This window comes from Hemitrygon akajei, chromosome 19 (genome assembly GCF_048418815.1).
Source record: "Hemitrygon akajei chromosome 19, sHemAka1.3, whole genome shotgun sequence".
Classification (NCBI taxonomy): Eukaryota; Metazoa; Chordata; class Chondrichthyes; order Myliobatiformes; family Dasyatidae; genus Hemitrygon; species Hemitrygon akajei.
Window position 1 is genome coordinate 16,993,669 of NC_133142.1, and position 19,012 is coordinate 17,012,680.

A 19,012-nucleotide genomic window follows, 5' to 3' on the forward strand; every position below is an offset into this window, starting at 1 on the left:
CATCCTGAGAGCAGATGCGGCAGAGACAGAGGAATTGTGAGAAGGGGATAGCCTTTTTGCAAGAGACAGGGTGGGAAGAGGAATAGTCCAGGTAGCTGTGAGAGTCTGTAGGCTTATAGTAGATATCAATAGATATCTCTATCTCAGGATGAGGCTTTTCTTTCCAGGACGAAGGAGATGTCTTCCATTTTAATTCTCCGTAACTTCCGCCACCTCCAACGGGATCCCACTACCAAACACATTTTTCCCTCCCCCCCCCCACCTTTCTGCTTTTCGCAGGGATCGCTCCCTACGCGACTCCCTTATCCACTCGTCCCCACCAACCCTTCCCACCGATCTCCCTCCTGGCACTTATCCTTGTAAACGGAACAAGTGCTACACCTGCCCTTACACTTCCTCCCTCACCACCATTCAGGGCCCCAGACAGTCCTTCCAGGTGAGGCGACACTTCACCTGTGAGTCGGCTGGTGTGGTATACTGCTCCCGGTGTGGCCTTTTATATATTGGTGAGACCCGACGCAGACTGGGAGACCGTTTCGCTGAACACCTATGCTCGGTCCGCCAGAAAAAACAGGATCTCCCAGTGGCCATACATTTTAATTCCACATCCCATTCCCATTCTGATATGTCTATCCATGGCCTCCTCTATTGTCAAAATGAATCCAAACTCAGGTTGGAGGAACAACACCTTATATACTGGCTGGGTAGCCTCCAACTTGATGGCATGAACATTGACTTCTCTAACTTCCGTTAATGCCCCTCCTCTCCTTCTTACCCCAACCCTGACATATTTAGTTGTTTGCCTGTTCTCCATCTCCCTCTGGTACTCCCCTCCCCCTTTCTTTCTCCCGAGGCCTCCCGTCCCATGATCCTTTCCCTTCTCCAGCTTTGTATCACTTTCGCTAATCACCTTTCCAGCTCTTAGCTTCATCCCACCCCCTCCGGTCTTCTAATCATTTCGCATTTCCCCCTCCCCCCACTACTTTCAAATCTCTTACTATCTTTCCTTTCGGTTAGTCCTGGCGAACAGTCTTGGCCCGAAACGTCAACAGCGCTTCTCCCTATAGATGCTGCCTAGCCTGCTGTGTTTTACCAGCATTTTGTGTGTGTTGTTATAAAGTCAGTGATTGAATAGGAGCTGTTCGAGGGTGAAAACAGACAAAAGAATGTAAGAGCTGTGAAATTCAAAAGGAGGAAGATGTGCCTGCCAGACATGCTCTCCACTGCTGGAGGAGACAAAACAACCAAACGCAGCCAATATCACAGATGGATGCCTGATGCAGACCGAAATCAAGATACTGAAGTTGGAGAATTCAGAAGTCAGGATTAGGTCCGTGCGGGATTCGAGTGGATAATTCAAGTGACAGGCAATGGGAAACTTCTGCAGGCTGAAGACTGGTGGTCCACAAATCACTCTCACTTTGAGCTATCGGTCTGTAGCCTCCTACATTGTTACAACGAGGTCCATTGCAAGCTTGGGGAATAGTCACTCACCTTTGGTCTGGGCACAAAACACCCTTCAACTTAACATCTGTGATACTGTCTCAGCTTGGTTGCTGTTTTAGCCACACATTTTTTCTTTCTTTTCCCCACATCTCTGGGAGAGGAGGACTTGCTTTGCGGGTCTTCCTGCTTTGATTCTCACAACTCTTACTGTTTATTTTAATCAGTTCTTCTGTCTACATTCAAACTCCCTAACTGCTCCCCCTCACTCACTGATCAAGTATCTTTGTTTACAGCTAAACCCCACGGTCAGCTCAGTTTTATCCTATCAGACACAGTCCCCTTTCCCCACCCATCCTGCAGAAGAACAAGCTGGTCTTCTTCCCAGTTCCACAATGGGTCTTAGCTTTGTGTCTCTTCCCACAGATCCAGCCTGCTTAATTTAGATCTCCAGCATCAGCAGTGTTTTTGACTTTTACTTAGAAATAAGTGGTGGGGTTTCATTTTTGTGCAATAGAAGCACTTGTGTCTTTTGCTTCAGCCCTTCCTTTCCTCACTCCCACCTTTGCAACGCTGATTATGGGGTTATGAAAATGATGAAAACTGGCCACGCAAAAAGCTAGCTTTACTGCTGATATGCTGGAGGAACTCAATAAGTCAGGCAGCATGAAGGGTCTTGACCTGAAACATTGACTGTTCATTCACCTCCGTAGATGCTGCCTGGCATGCTGAGTTCTTCCAGTATTTTGTGTGTGTTGCTCCAAACTTCCACTGGAATCTCTTGTGTTAATTACTGCCGATGTGACAAAGATAAACAGGGCATGAATACTTTGGTACAAAGTATATTGAAAACCAGCTCCAGTTCTACATTAACAGCAAAATGTGAAAATATGGAATTAGTTAAAAATCAAGTTTTTATTTAGCAAGTCATAAGAAAATATTTTTAGTTTCCAATTGATTTTCACAATAGAAATTTATACAGGATATTTACAAATTTATAGATTTGCTTACTGAATTCCTAACATATAGCCTAGAAAACCAGGGTGATTTCTTAAGATTCAGTTCTATTAACTCATTTCTTATAAATAATATCAAGCTGTTCATTACATCGTATTTGCCAAAGAAATTGGGTGTTCTGGCTTCTTTCAAAATTTGGATTAGTGTTGCTTCTATATAGATATCTGAACAAATCACCGCAGATGTAAATCTGTCCCTCTATGATTCTCAGTGCACTCTCAACAACTACTACCAGTCAACAAACAATAGGAAAGTTCTTAGTGATGCAAGTTTCAGTCCATATGTTCATTGAAGGGGAGTTTCAATCTCATTTCAAAGTAATGCATCAGTGCCAGTATAACAGCTAGAACTCAAGTATTTTCACTCCAATACTAAATAACTGCATTGCTCCTTTACCAGAGTTGGTGTAAACAAACCCACAGTAAAATCCTACTCTCTCCTTGGCGTTACGGGGGCTGCAAAGAAATGAGCCATCAGGACTGTCACGGAGGCTGCTGTGTGAGCCTCCAGGCGGCTATGGATCAAGAGGTATGACCCGTGGACCGCTGCTGGGACACAAGCCTGGGCCTGATCAGCCCTGGCTGGGTCACCTGGACAAGAGCGACTGACACTGAAAGACCCAAATCACCATATGACCCCAGGTTACATCACTGATGATGTAACCCAGTGCATCCTAACATACATCTCAGCATCAGTTCAATGTGTTACTGGAAGAAAATAATTAATTTCTCAAACAGATTAAGACTTCATGTGTCAATATGCTAGTAAGACCGTTACCTCCAAGTTTGCCAGAATTTCCGATGTCCCATATACTGTAACTTCAGTAGTGGTGTGTAGGTTGCTCAAAAGAATTTCTGAATGGTCAACGTAAAAATCAGGTAAAAATGAGACATTGGCACCAACTTGTTCTCCAGTGAGTTGAGCATCAAGTACCAAGGCCTTCACATTGACAGAGGTTTTGTCTTTGACTAATATTTTAAGCTGGTGATCAGTCAGTTTCTGCACTGTAACACCACAGGTGTAGTGGCCTAATAAGGAAGAAAAATATTACTTCAATTTAGATTTAAATAATGAAAAACAAAATCATGAACAACAATGGAAAGTACATTTTAAAAGCTAAAATATTATTTCATGTGATAAAAATATTTTCTTTTGACTTAATATGGATTTCCTATAATAAGCTCAAAGGTATTTAAACTACTGAATCCAAAAAATACAACAGAAAAGCTCATTCTTACCTGAATGGGCATCAAATCCTGTTTGGACACTGAACACATCTTCAGCTGCTATTTCTATTGCATTATTGAATTGCAAATTGCAAGTGAAAAGGGACTCTGGGTGTATATGATCAATTGCCTCAACATGTGCAGCCGTACACTCCCCTGGAAGAAAGCATGTTTAAACCTCTCTGTACGTAATACAAACAATGTAACTTCAACATCCGAAAATATTTACTACAACATTTAAGTTGTCATTTCTACAAAACATTTCATCATTTTACCCAGTTCAGGTCTTAAATTTACTGATCTCGCAGCTTATTTCTAAAAATTTTGTCTATTCTGGATCTCCCTCGATCCTGAAGGGAAGTCCACCACACTCTCTGGTGAACAGTTAGCTAACAGATCTAGCCGATCTTATTCCCAACTTATTCCTCTCAATAGGGGCTGCCTGACCTGTTGAGTTCCTCCAGCACTTTGTATGTGTTGCTCAGGATTTCCAGATTCTGCAGAATCTCTCGTGCACCTGAAGATTTAATTTTGTCTAGTATACTTACCTTTATATTGGAATGTTCTCCCCACTCACAACTTGGATAAGTTATAGACCATTAAAATCACAACATAAAAATAATTCAATCTTTTTCTATGTGGAATGGTGAGCCTCAGTGCAACCTTATTACTTTGTTTAAAAAATATTCAGAATTTGTCAGCAACAAAACTTCACTATCGGTACTGCAAACATAATTACAGCAACAGCAGAAACCAGCATTAATCAGCGATCAATGTGATTTCAGAATATTGAAATGGATATTGATTGCCCGATCTTTTTATTCCAGGACTCAATGAATGCACATTAAAAGGATTTTGGCTGTGACTGCCACAATAGGTCAACGGTAGATGTAACAATGGTTCTCCACACAGCTTTAGACCACCTGGACAACATAAACACCTACATTAGGATGCTGTTCATTGACTATAGCTCAGCATTTATTACCATCGTTCCCAAAATCCTGATTGAGAAGTTGCAGAACTTGGGCCTCTGTACCTCCCTCTGCAACTGGATCCTTGACTTCCTAACCAGAAGACTACAGTCTGTGCGGATTGCTGATAACATATCCTCCTCACTGACGATCAACACTGGCGCACCTCAAGGGTGTGTGTTTAGCCCACTGGTCTATTCTCTATATACACATGACTGTCTGGCTAGGCATAGCTCAAATACCATCTGTAAATTTGCTGACGATACAACCATTGTTGGTAGAATCTTAGGTAATGAAGAGAGGGCATAAAGGAGTGAGTTATGCCAACTAGTGGAGTGGTACTGCAGCAATAACCTGGCACTCAATGTCAGTAAGATGAAAGAGCAGATTGTGGACTTCAGGAAGGGAAGATGAAGAACACATGCCAATCCTCATAGAGGGATCAGAAGTGGAGAGAGTGAGCAGCTTCAAGTTCCTGGGTATCAAGATCTCTGAGGATCTAACCTGGTCCCAACATATCGATGTAGTTATAAAGAAGGCAAGACAGTGGCTATACTTTATTAGGAGTTAGAAGAGATTTGGCATTTCAACAAATACACTCAAAAACTTCTATAGTTGTACCGTGGAGAGCATTCTGACAGGCTGTATCACTGTCTGGTATGGAGGGGCTACTGCACAGGACCGAAAGAAGCTGCAGAGGGTTGTAAATCTAGTCAGCTCCATCTTGGGTACTAGCCTACAAAGTACCCAGGACATCTTTAGGGAGCTGTGTCTCAGAAAGGTAGTGTCCATTATTAAAGACCTCCAGCACCCAGGGCATGCCCTTCTCTCACTGTTACCATCAGGAAGGAGGTACAGAAGCCTGAAGGCACATCCTCAGCAATTCAGAAACAGCTTCTTCCCCTCTGTCATCTGATTCCATCTGGTAAAGATACTGAATCTTTGGATACTACCTCACTTTTTAAATATACAGTATTTCTGTTTTTGCACGTTTTTAAAAATCTATTCAATATATGTATACTGTAATTGATTTACTTATTATTTTTATTTTATTTTATTTTTCTCTACTATATTATCTATTCCATTGAACCGCTGCTAAGTTAACAAATTTCATGTCACATGACAGTGATAATAAACCTGATTCTGACTCTGTATTTTCTGAAATAATCTTAAACAGCTTTTAAACAAGAATGAAATTTTATTTTTGCTTTACAATAATCGTTTGCTGCAATTTCTCTGTAACATCGCCCCCAAACCCTGAAAATTCCAACTTCTTTCACTATCAAACAGGAATTTAGCTACTTCAGTTAAACATATGAAGTGAACTCAATGTTGAAGCAAATCATCTTTCCATGAGAATTTGCTGGAACACTGAAAGATATTCTATAAAAATCAAATTAAATACTAGAAGTTATATGAGCGCTTGTTAGTGCCACAATGACACAGGATTGAAATTATTGAAAACATTTATAAAGATGGAAAATGTCAAAATACCTAATTAAATAGATTATCATCCATTAGATTACATCTGTTTTAAAATGTTTGGAAGTTCAGAGGTATAAAGCACATCAAATCTTGCGCAAATCAAGCGCAATATAATCCATGTTAATTTTAAAAACAATATACGCCCACATAGTTTATTTCTCCATGGACTAGAGGAATTGGTTATTTAAACCGATGTTCACTGTAGTTCAAAGGAATATCAACTATTTTAATTGCAAAGATCCCCTACTGCTGATTGCAAATTAGAATATGAAGATTAAGTAACAGAACAGGTTACCAAAGGTTATGAGACCTGCCTTTAGACGAGGGGTTCCCAATCATTTTTATGCCACGGATTGATACCATTAAATGAAGGGCCAGTGAACCCAGGTTGGGAAGCCCTGCTTTAGACCAAGCTCTTTCTTACAGCTTAGTTCAAGGCATTGTCTACCCTTGGCCCAGCTAGACCCATTACAGTGCAGTTCAATTCAGGGCCCTGATTGCAAACAGCCAGCTGTGATGCCAGAGTAGCATTCTGACTTACTAGCCATCAATGAAACTTAATATTTTGGAATTTTGTTGGCATTCAAGCAATGAAAATAACTAATCAACTGTAACACAATCTGATAAGTAAACACCGAAACAATAGTTTTAAACTTCCAAAGGAAAATAAAAAGCTCATCCTTCTGTTTGTTCCGCATTCAGCTCAATGGGGGCAGATTCATCATGTAACTTTCCCAGCTCGGAAATCTGGAGGACTGCGCTGCCCTTTTAGATTCTAACAGAAGGCCACCAGAACACCACAAGGCTCTCAGTTAAGCTGAAGGCTGAGGTTCATTTGTGCTTACTTATCTTGATTTTGAGTAACTCAGCTGTTTCGTGTGTTTTTTTTAAACAAGTAGCACATTGGGATTAAGTGAGTTTTTTTATTAAAAAGGAAAGAACTTCCAGTTAGGCAACTCAATGTATATTTTGCAGCCAATAAAGTGGTTGTGGTCCTAAAATATAGGGAAATAGAGTAAGATTTTTATGTTTCAACGTAGGTGATTAAATTTAAGTTCTTTTTCATAATATTGGCAAGGAATCCCCTGTCTGAGAGTAAATATTGCTTGAAAGGTTGATAAGCTTAAATATCATCCAAATGATGGCATCTCTGTAAGTGCAACTTCTCAACACTGGTGGTGGATCTTAAAGCTCCAAAATATTTTCTCAGCTGTCTGATGGCCCTTGAATTCACATCCTTCTGACACAGAAGTGAGAGCATTAACGTCAATCAATGGCTGGCACTTTGCTCTTTAGGTCAGAACTGAAGAACAAGATTTTCTTCTTTTAGAGATATATTCATAAAGTGTCTGTATAATAATTTCTAGCACATTTTTCTTTAGACCTTGCATCATGCATCCGAAAAGTTCTGAAAGTCGAGTTTAAGTCAAAACTTGATTTTCATGAATGGTTTAGTTATTACAGTAAAAATGGCACTTAAGTGTTTCTCTGAATAGTGACATTCATTTGAATTATTGCTTCTGTTTCTTACTTTACTAATTTTCTATTCTTTCCTATCTACGTAACATTAATTTTACTTATTTATAGCATCAAGGCCAATCACCCACTTTCAGTAAAATGTTAACTTGACTTGAAATCTGTTTCCTTTCTTCTAGTACATTGGAAGATAGGTTCTTACAGTGAGCGACTAGCAGATCCAACTTTGATACTTGCTTCGTCGTTATTTATGAAAACCACTGGATAACACAGGAAGTGAAAAAAAATAAGTGTTTGAAGATCACTGCTCGGAAAAACTGTTTTCTCAACAGCCATCCCTAACTAATATTAAATAAATAAAGATGGCTGACATTTGGAAAAGACGCTTGGCATGTTACAATGACAATATGGATGATCACAGTAATCTAAATGATAGACAGCAAAAACTTCCCTCTTTTAGCTCGGTTTCATTCTATTGACACAACACATGTTTGTTCATATTAAGACTGCTGCAAACTTTACAAGGCAGACTGCTTAATCAATTACTAGGCAAACACAACTGATTCCCCTCCCCTCCCTCACAATCCCCATCTACCCAAGACAAATACCTTTCAAATTGTTGTTCTCTCCGATGGTAACAGGAAGCTTAAATGGCACAGTCCCAGCCTGAGAAGACAAGTGCGCGCCACTCGGCACCTGAACAACAGTCTTTCCTGCACTCTTAACCACCATCTGAAAAACAACGGTGTTTGCTCAATATATCTCATCAATTAGAAATCACTAATAATAAGAGTGACAGAGTTGTGGAGAGTAATATCATTCTGTAGTGATAAAGTAACTGTAAAGTGGGTTGGCAGTACACCAAGCAATGGCACAGAGATAAATCATAGCGGTTAGCATGATGCTATTACAGCTCGGACCACCGGAGTTTGGGGTTCCATTCCAGCCACATCTGTAAGGAGTCTATATATATTATCCCAGTGTGAATGTGAGAGTTTTTTTCCAGGTCCTTTTTCACAGTCCACAGACGTACTGGTTAGTAGGATAATTGGTCACTGTAAATTGTGATCATACTTGGGTTAAAATTGGGAATTGTTGGGGGTGTGATTCGAAAGGTCCATGCCATGCTGTATCTCTAAATAATATATAATAAACATTGTTCCATTGTACTAGAAGGGAACCAGGGATAATTGTGGAAACCATATTCTAGTTCACATGTCAGTGGTAGGGAAGTTACTGGACAGAATTCGTAGGGATAGGATTTATGAGCATTTTGGAAAACCATGGCCTAATTAGGGAGAGCAAGCATGGCTTTGCTGGGGCAAGTGTGTCTTACTAACTTGATTTGAGCTTTTTGATGAGGTGACAACAGTGATCGATGAAGGTAGAGCTGTGGATATTGTATACATGGATCTTAGTAAGGCATTTGACAAGTTTCCTCATGGGAGGCTCATCCAGAAGATTGAGGTGCATGGGATCCATGGTGAACTGGATTGTCCATAGATAATAGAGGGTAGAGGCCAAAGGGACTTATTCTAGCTGCAGGTTTGTGATTAGTGGTGTTCCGCAGGAAACCGGGACCTCTGCTGTTTGTGAAGACAATGTTAGTGGGTGGTCAGTAAGATTGCAGTTGATACAAAGATTGGTGGTGTTGTAGACAGCATAGAAGATGGGTAAAGGATATAGATCAATTGCAGATATGGGCAGATAAACCCGGGTACACGTGAAATGTTGCGCCTTGGTAGGTTAAATGCAAAGAAACAGTACAAGTCAAAGGCAAGCTCCTTGACAGTGTCGATGAACTGAGTGACCCTGGGGTCCAAGTTCACAGCTCGTTGAAAGTGGCTACACAGGTTGATAGGGTGATAACGAGGGCATGTGGCGTACTTGCCTTTATTAGTTGAGGCACTGAGTTCAAAAGTCAGGATGTTAGAGTATGTTGCAGCTTTCTAAAAGTCTAGTTAGGCTGCATCCGGAGATTTGCGTACAATGCTGGCCGCCCCTTTCTAGAAAGGATGTTGAGGCTGCAGAGGGGGTTTACCAGGATGCTGACTGGGTTAGAAGGCATGTACTTTAACAAGAGCTGGACAAACTTGGGTAGTTTTCTCTGGAGTGGCAGAGGCTGAGAGGTGATCTGATAAGAGGTTTATGAGATTATGAGAACCAGAGACAGAGTGGACAAACAGTATCTTTTTCCCAGGCATGAAAAGTCTAATACCAGAGCACATACATTTAAGGAGAAAGATTGTAATTTCAAAGGAGATGTCAGGGGAATTTTTTTTAAAACATCGATAGTGGTGGATGCCTGGAATGTGCTCCCTGGGGTGAACGTAGAGGCAGAAACATTAGAAAGTTTTAAGGAACGATTAGTTAGACCCATGAATGTGAGGAAAATGTAAGGATATAGACATTGTGTAGGCAGAATAGATTAGTTTAGTTAGCTATTCGATCAGTAATTTAATTGATTCAGTACAACATTGTGGGCTGAAGGGGCTGTTCCTGGGTTGTCTTGCTTTTTGTTCTATAAGACATTCCCAACCTGGGGTCGATGGATTCCTTGCCTAACAGTATTGGTCCATGGCATAAAAACGGTTGGGAAAAGACTCTTGGAGCAATAACAATGCTGAAACCAAAAATAAATCTGCAATATAGAAAATCTAAATGAGAAAAATATAAAATGCTAGAAATGCTCAGCAGGCAAGGCCACGTTGAGCTATTTTCCCTGTCCCACCCCTCCTGCAGCATATAAACTTCTTTTCTCACCTTACCGAAGAGTCTTCAATCTGAAAAATTAACTCCATTTCTCTCCCCCGCAGATGCAGCCTGACCTGCTATTTCCTTCTAGCATTTTCTGTTATCAAAGCAAAAAAGGATGTCCTTTGCCCCCTCCCCCAAGAACAGAACTTAAACATACGACAAATTTGTGAAGAATACGTTCAGTTGTACAAATTGAAGGAATTGGGAATGAACACTGGTAAATTTGAATTCTTAGCAGTCTCCCCCCCACTCCCAAAGTACTTAGTGATCTCAGCTCACATAAGATTGTAAATTTAATAGGGTGATTGTGAAAGCTTGCTGAACATCACTATCCATATAAAAGTACTAGATTTCATGTTGTGTTTCAACACGTGGCCAAATGGACTTTCTTACTAGCAAAATTTGAGATATTGCCATACTTGTCTATAGTACCACATATGCAGTGTGGCAGGTGTTACAAATATAACAATAGGTCACTTCCAGGATATCGTAAAATCACAAATGATTGGTAGACAGCCAAAAAACTATCTGAATCAATAGAAATGCTTAGGACGGGGGATACAGGCCAAATGCAGCAAATGTGATTAGCATAGTAGGCATCTTGGTTTGTTTGGATGATTTAGGCTAGAAGGCTCGATCAATCTAAATTGACTGCAGCATTGCTTGGTACCAGGATAATCATAAGAAATCAAGTGGTGGTGGTGATTTCATTGCAGGTTGTCAAGAATATTTGAATAGGATAGTGAAGGAAGGAAAACGTACAATAGAATAATCCTCCATGGACACCGGGTGAATCATGCATTCAGGCTTAAACAGCTTATCACTTATTATATTCATATTTACCACAATTAGTTGTCTTGATTGCATCAGCTAAACCATCCAATCCTTTGTGATCTGTGTCCCAACACTCTAAAGCTTTTTTAAAGATTCCTGCCCTTAAAAGATGGCAGGTTTTCTCTTGGTATGGACATTAGAAATTCAATCAAATATTAAAATATATTCCCAGTTATTTTACAGGAAGCAGTACATTGTTTTAAGCCATGCCCTGTTCTACCAAATTAATTAGTTGACAAAATCTAGGCACAAAACAAAAAAATAAACTAGTCCCAGCAAGTGTTCCTTGTTATCTGCAAAGCTTACCTCTCTGTAGGTTTTGAGGTATCCTGGTATTTCATAATATACTGTGACAAGACCAGAATTTCTTGCAACTGCTGTGCCTGTCTTAGGGCTAATCTGAAGAATGCTACTGGAAGATGAACTCCAAACTCCGAATTGACCTGAAAGAACACAGGTGGGACGTTGAATTTCAGCGAACAGTCATACACTGAACGTTGATCTGAATATCCATTAATATATCGGATGTTTACCTTCCTGATTAACTAGATTACTGCTGAAACATATAACATCACCAACTACAAGTTCGTCCAGCGATTCAGGTTGGATGAAATGTTCTACAGGCAAGGGAACATAATCAGCAATGCCAGTATGTTCTGCATCCCATATGCTCAGCAAAGTGAGCCCCATGTTTACCGTCCTTATTATTAAGGTATTATTCATAGTCCCTTTGCCAATTTGAATGAGGTCATCCCTATAAAAATCAATATAAACATTAATTAATATTGAGACAATTAAACAAATAATGAAATAAAATATAGGCATAATATTTCAGACCACGTACGCTTTATTTCAAAACCAGAACTTCAGTGGATAAATGAAAATGCCTCACTCTCATATTCGTACTTGTGATCCAAAAAATACATATATGCTGTAAACTGCTGGTCTAATTTTAGATCCTGTTGTTTAGTTATTTATTTAATCTCTAAAGCAAGGCTTCATTGCAAGTATTTATAAACAAACATAATGATTTAGTAAAGTGTGCATGATCAATGGCAATCAGTCTTTCTACGCACTTTTATTAATTTTAAAACCTCATCTGTGCTAAAAAGACTTAACATGGAATTTATTGTCTCCAGCATCAGTAACGCTCAAGCTTTCCTCAATTAATCTTATGTTACTACTGAAGTCTTCTTCACATAATTAACCACCCAGAGACAATTACAAATGCAAGGTGGAATGGGAGTGATTTTCTCTCCCATTTCTGCTTTCTCTTAGCCCAAGTCTCAGCACTTTAGTGCCTGAATTTTGTCTCTATCATCTCTGAAAATTTCCCTACGTCATCTCTTTCCATGCTTCATTATTACAGAAGCCCAAGGGTTGAAGACTGACGCCAGCAATTCTGGAGGTTGAGGCCTGAAAGTCAAAAGCCCTGGGTTACTGTGTCTGGAAGTCAGAGGTCTTGTTTGTAGCTGTGAGTCCAGGCTCAATGTCTGTGAGTCTGAGAGTCCGGGGCCAAGGACTCTGGAGGCAGCCTGTCCTGAGGCTGGAGATCTGCCCGTGTGTGTGAGTGGGTGGGATGGTGGGAAGGGGCTTGTTCTGCTTTTGCAGTGGTAAGATGGTGGCATGCTCAGTCGCAGCGGCCTGTCTGGGTACAACCAAAGGTGCGTCGTTTATGTCTTTTTTATGATTGCAAGACACTGCTGGATGTTAAGAACATCAAACACCACAGGTGTACCCATCACTGAGCTGCATGATAGCAGCTGGAACTGGAATTATTGTGTACCATTGTTGTGTTGTCATCGTCTGGACTTGCTGTGTGCTGTGGCGATGCACAGTCCAGCAAATGGTGCGAGTTGGTCATTAGTAATAGAGAATACTGCAAGTCTGGTTCTCTGGTGAGATCGATGGTGATGGAGAGTGGAGGAGACGACGGAGGCGGCCTGGGAGCGAGCAGAGGCCTCTGTGGGTGCGTTGGAATCTATATTGGGGTGGGAGGGCTGAGCCCTCGTCGGTGCTGCTGTCTGGTGTTTGCTCGGTGGAAGCCCGAGCTGGATCAGGACACCATCTATCTACACTTGCGGACTTGGGCTATTTTTTTTTTTTGTCAGCCTGTGTGTTTTTCTGCCATCATAACCGTATGTGCTATATATATTGTGTGCTGTTGGTACTGTGTTTTTCACCTTGGCCCTGGAGGAACACTGTTTCATTAGGCTGTATTCATGTGAGGTTGAATGATTATTAAAGACTTGAATTTGAACTTATTGTTGCTAGTGTTCTTCTGCTGAACATTGTGGGCAGGCTATATTGGCACTGGAATGCATAGTGACACTTGAGGGCAGCTCCTGTACATCCCTGGGTTGTGTTGTATTGTGTTTGTAGTACTAGTGTATTGGTTGGTTGTATTGTGTTTGTTGTATTATTGTGTTGTTTGGTTGTATTGTGTTTGTTGTATTATTGTGTTGTTTGGCTGTATTGTGTTTGTTGTATTATTGTGTTGTTTGGCTGTATTGTGTTTGTTGTATTATTGTGTTGTTTGGTTGTATTGTGTTTGTTGTACTATTGTGTTGTTTGGCTGTATTGTGTTTGTTGTACTAGTGTGTTGGCTGGTTGTATTGTGTTTGTTGTATTATTGTGCTGTTTGGTTGTATTGTGTTTGTTGTACTAGTGTATTGGCTGGTTGTATTGTGTTTGTTGTACTAGTGTGTTGGCTGGTTGTATTGTGTTTGTTGTACTATTGTGTTGTTTGGTTGTATTGTGTTTGTTGTACTAGTGTGTTGGCTGGTTGTATTGTGTTTGTTGTACTATTATGGTGTTTGGTTGGTTGTATTGTGTTTGTTGTACTATTGTGTTGTTTGGTTGGTTGTATTGTGTTTGTTGTACTAGTGTGTTGGCTGGTTGTATTGTGTTTGTTGTACTATTATGGTGTTTGGTTGGTTGTATTGTGTTTGTTGTACTATTGTGTTGTCTGGTTGTATTGTGTTTGTTGTACTATTGTGTTGTCTGGTTGGTTGTATTGTGTTTGTTGTACTAGTGTGTTGGCTGGTTGTATTGTGTTTGTTGTACTATTGTGTTGTCTGGTTGTATTGTGTTTGTTGTACTATTGTGTTGTCTGGTTGTATTGTGTTTGTTGTACTAGTGTGTTGGCTGGTTGTATTGTGTTTGTTGTACTATTGTGTTGTTTGGTTGGTTGTATTGTGTTTGTTGTACTATTGTGTTGTTTGGTTGGTTGTATTGTGTTTGTTGTACTATTGTGTTGTCTGGTTGTATTGTGTTTGTTGTACTAGTGTGTTGGCTGGTTGTATTGTGTTTGTTGTACTATTGTGTTGTTTGGTTGGTTGTATTGTGTTTGTTGTACTATTGTGTTGTTTGGTTGGTTGTATTGTGTTTGTTGTACTATTGTGTTGTTTGGTTGTATTGTGTTTGTTGTACTATTGTGTTGTCTGGTTGTATTGTGTTTGTTGTACTATTGTGTTATCTGGTTGTATTGTGTTTGTTGTACTAGTGTGTTGGCTGGTTGTATTGTGTTTGTTGTACTATTGTGTTAGTTGGTTGTATTGTGTTTGTAGTACTATTGTATTGGTTGGTTGGTTGTATTGTGTTTGTTGTACTACTGTGTTGGTTGGTTGGTTGTATTGTGTTTGTTGTACTACTGTGTTGGTCGGTTGTATTGATGCATTTCACTGCATGTTTCCATGTACATGTGACAAATAAATGCACCTGAATCTGCAGTTTACAGCAAACACCTAATTGAGTGAAGGTTACGTGTGCAAAGATAATAAGGTTAGAGACCTGAATTGTCAGCATATTCCTCTACCGAATAAGCAGAGTACCTCTCACAACTAAATATTGGGAAAGGGGAAGATGTTTCATCTCAGCCACAAGCTTCAGATAACCAACCATACCACCTGCAACTGCCCTGCTTTTCACCTTCATTACGATATCCAACTTAACTCCTGAAAGTTTCATCCACCCTTGTTGTGCTTTAGAATTCATCAATTTAAATATCAGTCTCATTTCACCCTCTAAACTTGAGAGCAAACCAAATGCTTCTGAAAATGTCCTCATATTCAACCATGCTTGTCAGACTAAAATGGGCCATTTTTAAGCAACACCCATCTCATCCTTGCTTTCAGATCCTTGCCCATGTATTATTTTCTTGAAAAGTCTAATGATTTTCTCCTCATCGATTCTCCTTCAAATTCTGGTCTCTTTTTCAGCAGTCGAGCCTTGCAAAATCTGTCATTACCCCATTACACTTTGTTTATCCTCATGGAAAGGTCCGTAAAAACTTATTGCTTAGAACAAATGTCATCATCTCCCAAATATGTGGATTGATGATGATCTTGTTTACTTCATAACACTGAAGTTATTTAGGATATGTTGGCTATGTTAAAACTACTACACAAATGGAATCAGTAGCTGATGCTCTAGTAAACTCAAACTGATCAGCAGTTTAAGATGATGAAATTCCTGAAATTCCAAGTCTTCTCCCTACCCAGGTTATTAAATGTTCTAATTTTGGAGTCATTCTCCCCTCCCCACCCCATTCACACACCTGTCAGAGGACAGAATTTCAAAAAAAATGTACCGAGAATTTCATTAAAAATAAACTTATGGGACTTAGAATAAAACTACAATTATCTATTTGACTTTTTAGTGGCTACTTGTTGGCAACAGATGCATTGTTAGCAGCCTACACCTTTGCTCATTAGTTACCACAAAATCTTTCTAAGCGTCAGATTGTGATTTGTTGTTTTACAAAGTGCATCATACATCATTTGATCTCCTTTGCTGTCATGCATTGCAAATCCAATAAAGTGGTTAGCAGCAAATTGTCTTGTGGAAATACATCACAATTAAGTCACAGGAGGCAAACTTCATTATCCATTGTAGTGGGCTGGAGCAAAGAATTGATGAATACTGGCTCAGCTGAAGTCTGGTAGCATTAGGAGAGGTTCATAGATTGACACATTTAACATACAGAGAGCCAAAAGGAATATTAAACTCTTAATCCCTTTTAAATCAAACTCTCCTGACCCTCTCCATTGTTCTTATCTTTGCCATTGTCTTAAAGCATCTTGCTAACTTTACAATTTGTACTATGGCACAATATTATTATTCTTACAATCTGTTTTACCACAAATAATACTGTACTACTCAAAAATCTTCAACTCTGCAACCTGGGAAAACAACATTTGTATAATAAATTTCAAAGCAACAAAGCTTCATTAATGTTTGTACGTGGTGCTTATAAAACCCAGAGTTAAAACAGAATTTGTTCACCTTATTAGGTTCTGAGTTATAGAATGTTACTTCTTAAATCCACAAATATAAACATCTTTCAAAACCATCAAAGCTTTACCTGTTCATTGCAAAATTTATCATTGTATTTTGAGCATGGAAGAGATCTCCAGAGCTATCATGGAAATGGACAGTCAAAGTTAACGTTATTCCCACTGGAATGGCGAGTGCAAACTCGTTGAGTGTGTGTATCACAGGACCTGTGCTGATTCTCAAGTACGAGACAGGTGCAACCTAAAAATTACAAAGCAGCACATGAGGAAGCAGCACGAATGTAGTTTCATGTAAAACATCACATTATTTTGTTGTCCTATTGAAGCAGATTGTATAATTACTGTAATCTTCAAATGAATACTTTGGTTCGAGCATCACTGAAAAAATTAAGTTTCAGATATTTGAATCCTAATTTAAATGTGAAACAGAAATATCTATCAATGTAAACAATAGCTATAAACTGGAAATATGCTTAATTTGTGTGTAGCATCTCCCCCAACATATTAAAGTCAGATGTATCAGTATTTTGTGGAGTAAAGGGAATTACAGAGGCACGAGAGAGGAGTTGGCCAGAATTGATCAGAAAAGGACACTGGCAGGGATGACAGTGGAGCAGCAATGGCTGCTATTTCTGGAAGCAATTCAGAAGCCACAGGATATATACATCCCAAAGAAGTAGTATTCTAAAGGCATAATGACACAACCATGGCTAACAAGAGAAGTCAAAGCCAACGGAAGGGCATATAATTGAGCAAAAATTAGTGGGAAGTTAGAGGATTGGGAAGCTTTTAAAAACCAACAGAAGGCAATTAAAATGTCATTGAGAAGGTAAAGATAGAATACCAATGTAAGCTAGCCAATAATATTAAAGTGGATACAAAAAGTTTCTTCAGATACATGAAGTGCAAAGTGAGAGGTGAGAGTGGACATCAGACCTCAGGAAAATAATGCTGGAGAGTAATGGGGAACAAGGAAATGGCTGATGAACTGAATAAGTATTTTGCATCATTCTTCACTGTGGAGGACACTAGCAGTATATTAGAAGTTCCATGCATCAGGGGCAAGAAGTGTGTGAAGTTGCCACAACTAGAGAGAAGGTTATTGGAGAAACTAAAAGGACAGAAGGTAGAGAAGTCACCTGGACCAGATGGTGTAAATTTAGAGTTCTGAAAGAGGTGGCTGAAGAGATTGTGGAGGCATTACTATACAGATTACAGACAAGGAGATGCATACTGTCTAAAGATGGATAAATCCCCTGGGCCTGACAAGGTGTACCCTTGGACATTGTGGGAGGCAAGTGCAGAAATTGCAGGGACCCTAGCGAGATATTTAAATCATTCTTAGCCACCGGTGATGTAGCAGTGGACTGGAAGATAGCTCATGTTGTTCTGCTGTTTAAGAAAGGCTCTAAAATAAACGTGGAAATTATAGGCCGGCGAGCCTGACATCAGTACTGGGGAAGTTACTGGAAGGTATTCTAAGGGACTGGATGCATGAGCATTTGGATAGACAGGGACTGATTAGGGATAGTAAACATGGTTTTCTGTGTGGTAGATCTTGGCTATCCAATCCTATAGAGTTTTTCAAACAAGTTAGCAGAAGAGTTGATGAAAGCCAGGCAGTGGATGTTGTCTGCATGGACTTATGCACGGCATTTGACAAGGTCCTGTGTGGGAGATTGGTCAGGAAGGTTCAGTCGCTTGACGTTCAAGATGAGATAATAAACTGGATTAGACATTGGCTTTGTGGGAGAAGTCTGAGAATGGTAGAAGAGGATTTGACTGGAGGCCTGTGACTAGTGGTGTGCCGCAGGGATCAATGCCGGGTCCATTGTTGTTTGTCATCTAGATCAGTGATCTGGATGATAATATGGTTATCTGGATCAGTTTGCGGAGGCCACCGAGATTGGGGGTGCAGTGGACAGCGAGGAAGCTTTTCACACATTGGCCTTCATATATCAAAGTACTAAGGGCAGGAGTTGGGAGGTTATGTTGAAGTTGTATAAGAATTGGTATGGGCTAATTTGGAACTGCGTGCAATTTTGGTAACCAAGCTACAGGAAAGATGTAAATAAGGTTGAAAAAGTACAGAGAAAATTTACAAGGGTATTACTGGGACTAACGGAGCTGAGTTATAGAAAAACTGAATAGGTTAGGATTTCTTGGAACGTAGAAGACTGAGAGGAGATTTGATAAAGGTATATAAAAGTATGAGGGGTATAGATAGGCTAAATGTAAGCAGACTTTTTCCACTGAGGTTGTGTGGGACTACAGCTGGAGGTCATAGATTAACAGTAAAAGGTGAAAAGTTTACGGGGAAAATGAGGGGAAACTTTTTCACTCTAAGGGTGGTGAGAGTGTAGAATGAGCTGCCAGCACAAGTGGTGCATGGCTTGATTTCAACGTTTAAGAGAAGTTTGGATCGGTACATGGATCGAAAGGATATGAACGGCTATGGTCAGTGTTCAGGTTGATGGGACTAGGCAGTTTAAATGGTATAGCACAG

The 19,012-nt window shown here is 39.9% G+C and overlaps 1 protein-coding gene across 1 annotated transcript in view; it reads right to left on the reverse strand.

Annotated features, from left to right (window-relative positions):
* Positions 1–19,012, reverse strand: part of nup210 (nucleoporin 210) — a 116,886-nt gene that overhangs the window by 5,728 nt on the left and 92,146 nt on the right. Inside the window, exons 31-36 of the mRNA XM_073072159.1 lie at positions 16,575–16,747; positions 11,743–11,963; positions 11,516–11,652; positions 8,227–8,350; positions 3,699–3,842; positions 3,238–3,488 (exon numbers count right to left, since the gene is read on the reverse strand). Coding sequence (XP_072928260.1) covers positions 3,238–3,488; positions 3,699–3,842; positions 8,227–8,350; positions 11,516–11,652; positions 11,743–11,963; positions 16,575–16,747 — 1,050 coding nt within the window. The remainder of the gene's footprint in view (positions 1–3,237; positions 3,489–3,698; positions 3,843–8,226; positions 8,351–11,515; positions 11,653–11,742; positions 11,964–16,574; positions 16,748–19,012) is intronic.